Source organism: Thalassophryne amazonica, chromosome 3, assembly GCF_902500255.1.
Source record: "Thalassophryne amazonica chromosome 3, fThaAma1.1, whole genome shotgun sequence".
NCBI classification, from domain to species: Eukaryota; Metazoa; Chordata; class Actinopteri; order Batrachoidiformes; family Batrachoididae; genus Thalassophryne; species Thalassophryne amazonica.
Window position 1 is genome coordinate 72900797 of NC_047105.1, and position 9821 is coordinate 72910617.

At 45.5% G+C, this 9821-nt stretch overlaps 1 protein-coding gene across 3 annotated transcripts in view; it reads right to left on the reverse strand.

Moving 5' to 3' along the window:
* Window positions 1–9534, reverse strand: part of slc4a8 (solute carrier family 4 member 8) — a 187815-nt gene extending 178281 nt beyond the window's left edge. For all 3 annotated transcript variants that reach the window (XM_034166718.1, XM_034166719.1, XM_034166717.1), the window contains exon 1: window positions 9395–9534. In XM_034166718.1, coding sequence (XP_034022609.1) covers window positions 9395–9433 — 39 coding nt within the window. In that variant the 5' untranslated portion in view covers window positions 9434–9534. The remainder of the gene's footprint in view (window positions 1–9394) is intronic.
* Window positions 9535–9821: the final 287 nt, after the last annotated feature.

Consider the following 9821-nt stretch of genomic DNA (forward strand, 5'->3'; position numbering starts at 1 on the left):
CTTTCTGAAAAACTTCTAGTGTAATGAAACTTATTCCCCACTGCTGGGTAGTCCATCTGAGTAAATGTAAATGTTATTAAGAAATGATCAGACAGAAGGGAGTTTTCAGGGAATACTGTTAAGTCTGCAATTTCCATACCATAAGTCAGAACAAGATCTAAGATATGATTAAAGTGGTGGGTGGACTCATTTACATTTTGAGCAAAGCCAATTGAGTCTAATAATAGATTAAATGCAGTGTTGAGGCTGTCATTCTCAGCATCTGTGTGGATGTTAAAATCGCCCACTATAATTATCTTATCTGAGCTAAGCACTAAGTCAGACAAAAGGTCCGAAAATTCACAGAGAAACTCACAGTAACGACCAGGTGGACGATAGATAATAACAAATAAAACTGGTTTTTGGGACTTCCAATTTGGATGGACAAGACTAAGAGTCAAGCTTTCAAATGAATTAAAGCTCTGTCTGGGTTTTTGATTAATTAATAAGCTGGAATGGAAGATTGCTGCTAATCCTCCGCCTCGACCCGTGCTTCGAGCATTCTGGCAGTTAGTGTGACTCGGGGGTGTTGACTCATTTAAACTAACATATTCATCCTGCTGTAACCAGGTTTCTGTAAGGCAGAATAAATCAATATGTTGATCAATTATTATATCATTTACTAACAGGGACTTAGAAGAGAGAGACCTAATGTTTAATAGACCACATTTAACTGTTTTAGTCTGTGGTGCAGTTGAGGGTGCTATATTATTTTTTCTTTTTGAATTTTTATGCTTAAATAGATTTTTGCTGGTTATTGGTGGTCTGGGAGCAGGCACCGTCTCTACAGGGATGGGGTAATGAGGGGATGGCAGGGGGAGAGAAGCTGCAGAGAGGTGTGTAAGACTAGAACTCTGCTTCCTGGTCCCAACCCTGGATAGTCACGGTTTGGAGGATTTAAGAAAATTGGCCAGATTTCTAGAAATGAGAGCTGCTCCATCCAAAGTGGGATGGATGCTGTCTCTCCTAACAAGACCAGGTTTTCCCCAGAAGCTTTGCCAATTATCTATGAAGCCCACCTCAGTTTTTGGACACCACTCAGACAGCCAGCAATTCAAGGAGAACATGCGGCTAAACATGTCACTCCCGGTCCGATTGGGGAGGGGCCCAGAGAAAAATACAGAGTCCGACATTGTTTTTGCAAAGTTACACACCGATTCAATGTTAATTTTAGTGACCTCCGATTGGCGTAACCGGGTGTCATTACTGCCAACGTGAATTACAATCTTACCAAATTTACGCTTAGCCTTAGCCAGCAGTTTCAAATTTCCTTCAATGTCGCCTGCTCTGGCCCCCGGAAGACAATTGACTATGGTTGCTGGTGTCGCTAACTTCACATTTCTCAAAACAGATTCGCCAATAACCAGAGTTTGATCCTCGGCGGGTGTGTCGTCGAGTGGGGAAAAACGGTTAGAAATGTGAATGGATTGGCAGTGTACACGGGGCTTCTGTTTAGGTCTACGCTTCCTCCTCACAGTCACCCAGTCGGCCTGCTTTCTCGGCTGCTCGGGATCTGCCAGAGGGCAACTAACGGCGGCTAAGCTACCTTGGTCCGCACCAACTACAGGGGCCTGGCTAGCTGTAGAATTTTCCACGGTGCGGAGCCGAGTCTCCAATTCGCCCAGCCTGGCCTACAAAGCTACGAATAAGCTACACTTATTACAAGTAGCTTTACTGCTAAAGGAGGCCGAGGAATAACTAAACATTTCACACCCAGAGCAGAAAAGTGCGGGAGAGACAGGAGAAGCCACCATGCTAAACCGGCTAACAGCTAGTAGCTGCGTTAAGCTAGCGGATTCCTAAAAACACACAAAGTGAATAATGTGTAAATAATTTAGAGGTGATTCAGCAGAGGGAGTGCTTTAGTTAAGGCACGTGAAGATTACACTGTGAAATAAATCATTATCTAGTTAACTAGATCAATCTAACTGCGCAGATTAAACAGCTAACAGATACAGCAAAACACCGCTGTGCTCCGGAACAGGAAGTGATATAATACCGCAGTGAGAGCCAACCACCAGTAGAGGCAAGCCACAATATGTGCCCAAGGGGTGCTATATAAAGGGAGAAAAGCAGGGGGCCTAAGGCAGACCCCTGTGGAACCCCAAATTTCATGTCACTAAGGTTACTGGTAGTGTTATTGTACAAGACACAGTGAGAACGACACTGTGCAAGGGCATTCCCATTAATCTCAAAATGATTTTCCGGCCTATTGAGCAGAATATGATGATCCATGGTATCAAATGCAGCACTGAGATCTAACAGCACCAGAACCGTAGTGGTGTCTGAATCCATTGCAAGCAGAAGATCATTCACCACTTTAGTGAGAGCTGTCTCACTGATATAATATTTGATATGGCTCGGACATATATGCTACAAAATACAAATCACAGGGATCAAAAACAGAAAAAGAAAAGGTTTGCATATCTGCACGCAAACACTACAGAGAATATAATTGTCAGCCAGATAACGTGATTACAAAGAAGAACTAATATGAGGTTAATTAGATCAGTGATTAAACAGTCAATGAATAATCGGTGCACAATTACAGAATATCTACGACTTCTAAACCATAATGCTGACTGATCACACTGGTAGCACAAAGCACAACAATTTCCCATAATTAAATTTAAACATCCTGTTTTATTATTTTTTTAAACTTATCTATGAAACTTAAAAATGTTAAATAAATTTTCTTGAGGCAACCCAGAGGTGGTTTGAAAAGAAATAGCATTTATCTTAAAACTTATTAAAACTTAAAACAAATTTACACTTTACACTCAGCAGTGCTTCTTTGTATTTTGTTGATTTTCAGTTGACCGAGTTGATCTCTGGAACATTCACAGTGAAGATTAGACCAATTTTGTCTAAATTTCATGCTGAAGTGATAAATTTGTAGAGCTAACTAGTGTAAAGTGTCATTTTCAGGTCTGTCACTAAAGGGCTTTAAAAGCCTTCAGATGGTTTTGAATGCAGGTGCTCAATTTTTGACTGGGACACAAAAATTTGACCATATTACCCCAGTGTTGGCTTCATTAACTTACATGATAATGAATAGTTGTGTACTGGTCTACTTGACTAAGCTGATTGAATCATATGTACCCATTCAAGATTTAAAATCACAGGATGCTGGTTTAGTGTATTTCCCTCAGGTTTCATAAGAAAACAGTGGATGGAAGAGTATTTTCTGATCATGCACCATTTCTAAGGAAGAGTCTGCCTATTTGAGATAAGGTGGAGGAGCAGTGGCTCGACTCCGAGCTCCTCCCGAGTGACCGAGCTCCTCACCCTATCTCTAAAGGAGTGCCCAGCCACCCTGCGGAGGAAACTCATCTCGGCCACTTGTACTCGCGATCTCGTTCTTTCGGTCATGAGCCAAATCTCATGACCATAGGCGAGGGTCAGAACGTAGATCGATCGGTAAATCGAGAGCTTTGCCCCCCTACTCAGCTCTCTCATCACCATGATGGTCCGATACAGCGACCGCATCACTGCAGACGCTGCACCAATCCGTCTGTCGATCTCACGCTCCATCCGTCCCTCGCTCGTGAACAAGACCCCGAGATACTTAACCTCCTCCGCTTGAGGCAAGGACACTCCACCGACCTGAAGAGGGCAAAGCACCTTTTTGCAGTCGAGAACCATGGCCTCGGATTTGGAGGTGCTGATTTTCATCCCGCACACTTCACACTCGGCTGCGAACCACCCCAGTGCACGCTAAAGGTCCTGATTTGACAAAGCCAACAGAACCACATCGTCCGTAAACAGCAGAGATGAGATTCTGTGGTTCCCAAACCAGACCCTCTCTACACCCTGGCTGCACCTATAAATTCTGTCCATAAAGATAATGAACAGAACCGGTGACAAAGGGCAGCCCTGGCAGAGGCCAACGTGCACTGGAAACAGGTTTGACTTACTACCGGCAATGTGAACCAAGCTCCTGCTGTGGTCGTACAGTGACCACATAGCCCTTAGCAAAGGACCCCAGACCCCGTACTCCCGGAGCACCCCCCACAGGTTGCCCCAAGGGACACGGTCGACCGCCTTCTCCAGATCCACAAAGCACATGTGGACTGGTTGGGCAAATTCCCATGAACCCTTGAGCACCCAATGGAGGGTGTAGAGCTGGTCCAGTGTGCCGCGACCAGGACAAAAACCACACTGCTCCTCCTGAATCCGAGGTTTAACTATCGGTCGAATTCTCCTCTCCAGTACTCTGGAATAGACTTTACCGGGGAGGCTGATGAGTGTGATCCCCCTGTAGTTGGAACACACCCTACGGTCCCCCTTCTTAAACACAGGGATCTCCACCCCATTCTGCCAATCCAGAGGCACTGTCCCCGATCGCCATGCGATGTTGCAGAGACGTGTCAACCAAGACAGTCCCACAACATCCAGAGACTTAAGGTACTCAGGATGGATTTCATCCACCCCAGGAGTCTTGCCAACGAGGAGCTTTCGAACCACCTCGGTGACTTTGGCCTGGGTGATGGATGAGTCCGCCTCTGAGTCCCCGGTCTCTGCTTCCTCTTCAGAAGAAGTGATGATGGGATTGAGGAGATCCTCGAAGTATTCCTTCCACCCCCCAACAACATCCCCAGTCAGGGTCAACAGCTCTCCACCTGCACGGTAGACAGTGCCGATGGAGAGCTGCTTCTGCCTCCTGAGGCGTCGGACGGTTTGCCAGAATTTCTTCGAGGCTGACCGAGAGTCCTCCTCCATGGCCTCCCTGAACTCCTCCCAGACCCGAGTTTTTGCCTCTGCGACCGCACGGGCTGCAGCACGCTTGGCCTGCCGGTACCTGTCAGCTGCCTCCAGGGTCCCACTTACCAACAAAGACAAGTAGGACTCCTTCTTCAGCTTGACTGCATCCCTTACTTCCGGCATCCACCACCAGGTTCGAGGATTGCCGCCACGACAGGCACCAGAGACCTTGTGACCACAGCTACGAGCGGCCGCATCAACAATGGAGGTGGAGAACATGGTCCACTTGGGCTCCATGTCTCCAACCTCCCCCAGGATCTGGGAGAAGCTCTCCTGGAGGTGGGAGTTGAAGACCTTGCTGACACAGGGTTCCACCAGTCGTTCTCAGCAGACCCTCATGATACGTTTGAGTCTGCCAGGTCTGACCGGCTTCCTCCCCTCCCATCGGATCCAACTTATCACCAGGTGGTGATCGGTCGACAGCTCAGCCCCTCTCTTCACCCGAGTGTCTGAGACACGAGGCCGAAGGTCAGATGATATGACTACAAAGTCGATCATCGACCTCCGGCTCAGGGTGTCCTGGTGCCACGTGCACTTATAGACACACTTGTGCTCGAACATGGTGTTTGTGATGGACAAACTGTGACTAGCACAGAAGTCCAACAACTGAACACCACTCGGGTTCAGATCAGGGAGGCCGTGCTTCCCGATCACCCCCCTCCAGGTCTCATGGTTGCCACCCACATGGGCGTTGAAATCCACCAGGAGAACAATGGAGTCCCCAGTCGGAGCACTATCTAGTACCCCTCCCAGGGACTCCAAGAAGGTCAGGTACTCTGCACTGCCATTCGGCGAGTAGGCCGAGACAACAGTGAGAGACCTGTCCCCAACCCGAAGGCGTAGGGACGCAACCCTCTCGTTCACTGGAGTGAACTCCAACACATGGCGTCTGAGCTGGGGAGCAATAAGCAATGCTACTCCAGCTCTCTGCCTCTCCCCATGGGCAACGCCAGAAAAGTGGAGTGTCCAGCCCCTCTCCAGGAGTTTGATACCAGAGCCCAAGCTGTGCATGGAGGTGAGCCCGACTATCTCTAGTCGGTATCTCTCAACCTCCCGCACAAGCTCAGGCTCCTTCCCCCCCAGCGAGGTGACATTCCACATCCCAACAGCCAGGGGCTGTGAGCACGGACTGGGCCGCCGGGCCACCCGCCCTCAACTGCCACCCAATCCTCTCTGCACCCAACCCCCATGGCCCCCTCTGCAGGTGGTGAACCCACAGGAGGGCGGGCCCACGTCACTCTTTTGGGCTGAGCCCAGCCAGGACCCATGGGCTAAGGCCCGACCACCAGGAGCTCACGCGCAAGCCCCAACCCCAGGCCTGGCTCAAGGGTGGGGCCCCGGCTCCGCCATACCGGGCGACGTCTCAGTCCTTGATTTTGTACTGGTCATGGGAGCTTCTGAACTGCCCTTAGTCTGACCTGTCACCTAGGACCTGTTTGCCTTGGGAGACCCTACCAGGGGCACAAAGCCCCTGACAACATAGCTCCTAGGATCATCCAGGTACGCAAACTCTCCCCCATCATAAGGTGGCAGTTCGAGGGGGAAATGTATTCGGCTAAATAAATCAAAGTAGGGATAAAATGTAAAATCTTTTTTTTTTTATAAGTATGGAATTGTTACGTATATGTTGCATCCAGAAAGTGTTCACAGCACTTCACTTTTCCACATTTAATGTTACAACCTTATTCCAAAATGGATGAAATTATTTTTTCCCCTCAAAATTCTGCACACAATACCCCATAATGATAATGTTTTTTTTTTAGAATGTTGCAAGTTTATTAAAAACAAGAACAATCAGGGATTTCTGACATCCGCCAAACCAGATCCGGATCACCTCTAAAATTCAATGGAGTCTTCCATACCCTAATATCTATCTGTGATGCAAATTTGGTATGAATCCGTGAAGTAGTTTTGACATAATCCTTCAAAGACTAAAGTGAAATCTTGATCCAGAATCCAGATTTGGAGCCGGATCACCTCCACATTTTAATGGAGTGTTCCATGCCCTAATATCTATCTGTGGTGCAAATTTGGTGAGAATCTGTGAAGAGATTTTAACATAATCCTTCATAACCTATATAAAGGGAAATCTTGATCCAGAATCCAGATCTGGATCACCTCCAAAATTTAATGGTGTCCTCCATGGCCTAATATGTATCTGTGTTGAAAATTTCATCAAAATCCATGATGCAATTTTGACTTAATCCTTCAAAGTGTATACTGTGAATTCTTGAATCAGACTGTGGATCCAGATCACCTCCAAAATTTAATGGTGTCTTCCGTGGTCTAATATGTATCCATGCTGAAAATTTGGTGAGAATCTGTGAAGTAGGTTTGATACAATCCTTCAAAGACTACATAAAGTGAATCTTGACCCAGAATCCAGATCACCTCCAAAATTTAATGAAGTCTTCCATGCCCTAATACCTATCTGTGGTGCAAATTTGATGGTAATCTGTGAAGTAGTTTTTATGTAATCCTTCAAAATGTATATAAACTGAAATCTTGATCCAGAATCCGGATCTAGATCACCTCCAAAATTTAATGGTGTCTTCCATGGCCTAAAATGAATCCATGGTGAAAATTTGGTGAAAATCTGTGAAGTAGTTTGACGTAATCCTTCAAAGACTATATAAAGTGAAACTTGATTCAGAATCCGGATCCAGATCACCTCCAAAATTTAATGGAGTCTTCCATGGCCTTTTTTAATTCATACAATTTCCAAAATAACAAAGATTTCTTAAGAAATTCAGAGAATCCCTCTTGAGATGTGTGGCAATGTCATCACAAACTTCAATGTGGTCGCTGTAATCCAAAGAAGAGGAGCGTGGATTGAACATGTCATCAATTACTGAACTGTGCAGAAAACAAGAGACAAAGTGGGAAACCTTTGGTATCAAATGTTAATTTGATGCTTCTGTTACAAGTCTGTAAATAAAATTTTCGTATAAGTTTTCATTTCAAAAACTTGTGTGCGATCAAAAAGTAGTAACATTTTATTGGCCCACCCTGTATATCTTACATGATATTTTCATCAAATGTGCCTCAATCAGTCTCATATTTCAAAGTGAGGTGCAGACTGACACTCAGTATCACCTGACAAAGTTTGATCAGGATTGTGGATTGTGTGGAGATTTAATTTAATATTGAAAAGCCCATTTGGTGTACATTTTGCATTATATCTCAATCAAAAGTTCCTCAGTCACTCTCATTTGTGACAATGAGGTGCAAACTGGCACTATCAATGAATAGACTAAGTTTGATCCGCATCTGTATTGCAGATATTTGAAAAGCCCTTTTGATCTATATTTTGTATTATATTTTAGCTAAGCCGCTTCTAACAAGACTTTGACCATGAAAATTTTTTCCAAGGTAAAAAGTTTGTAGAATTGGAAACTAGTGTTGGTGGAGGTTTGTGCTCCATGAGTGCAGTGCTCTTGTTATCTTTGATCCCAATCTTTGAGCCTTATCTGTCATCACTGATCATATTCCTGATCTTTAATAATCTTGAATTCTGACCTGAATGCTGATCTTTGGTCCTGATCACAAACCTTTGATTTTGTTTGCTGATCTTTGATCTTAATCATCTTTGATTTTTTTTTTTAATTCTTGCACATCTTTGATTATGTTCCTGACTTTTGATCATGATTTAACTAATTCCTGATTGATTTTGATCCCATAATTGGCATCAAAAGAATCAGGATCAAAGACCATCATCACTGATCAAAGTCCAGATCTGCTCCTTGATCTGTATCCGTACCTAAATTTAATGGGCCCTTGGCTTAAATCCCAATTCTCTTTAAAATTAGTTCACTAGTTTTTGCAAAACATTTCAAACACACTAAAGGATGTAGGTGATCACATAACCTGTTTGATGGAAACAAGCCCGAAGTTGCTAAAAGTAACCTGACAACCCTGCAAACCCTGCTCAACACAGGTTTGCAAAGTAATCCAACAGGTTTTAGAAGATAAAAATACAAAGATCCATGACGTACAAACAATCATATTTGTGAATACTGAGATGAGGTGTAATCATATATTGCTCTGGTCCATGTGTCAATCACACATCAGCATGATGACTGTGCTGGAACAGAAACCCTTCAGGCTCTGATTGTGTAGCTTTAATTAGGCTGTTTGTTTGCCAGCTTACATAAACACCAGTGCAGGTGCTCATTGGTCCACTGGTTCACACCGCTTCCAAACAGCTGACTGACAATGAACACATGAATCCAGCATTAATGATAGCACCTGACCTCAGATCAGTGACAAACCCAGGGTGGTGGAAGGTGCACGCGTCAGGATGGCGGCAACTTCATCTGAGAAAATAACGCATTGCCCTTTAAAGCCGTTTGTGCTGCAAACGTGCCGCATTGTTCACATAAATCCTGCCACTTTAAACGCGCTCAATAACCTGCGGCCTCCCAGCTAACTTTGCGGGAGATACATGTTGTTGGAGCCCCGGATGACCCGACGCTCCGCACGTGTTCATGTCAACAACAAGCGCATCAAACCGTATAACGTCACCGATCAGGAGCGATTTGAAATGATGCGATCGGATGTTCCAGAGAGCCGCGCGGGTTTGTTACTGTACCTGGTAACTGAGGATGCTGTCGGGATCGATGACGGGCATGATGAACGAAAATGATCCTGAAGGTGAACTTGTGCACGCGGCGGAAAGGTAACAGCTGTGCCTGAGCTGGATTTCAGGACGTGCTCACGGCAGCGCGTGCATGTTTCCTGGGATGAGGCGCACACTGAGGAGGATGCTTCCCCTCCTGGACTGTTGTGATGACGGTTTTTACATTCGCCGCTTCAGCTCTTCTCTCTTCTGCCCGGAATGTGGGATGCAGAGAGCGTCACTCCGCCCTCAGCCAATTAGAGCGGAGACACGCTGCTGCTGCTGCACGATCAATCCACGACAAACCGGAAAAATAAAATAAAATCCACGAGTCTCGACGGTAGATCATCTGGTCGAGACACCGGTTCAACGTCTTTTGCTGCTAAAATGTCACCGTGAT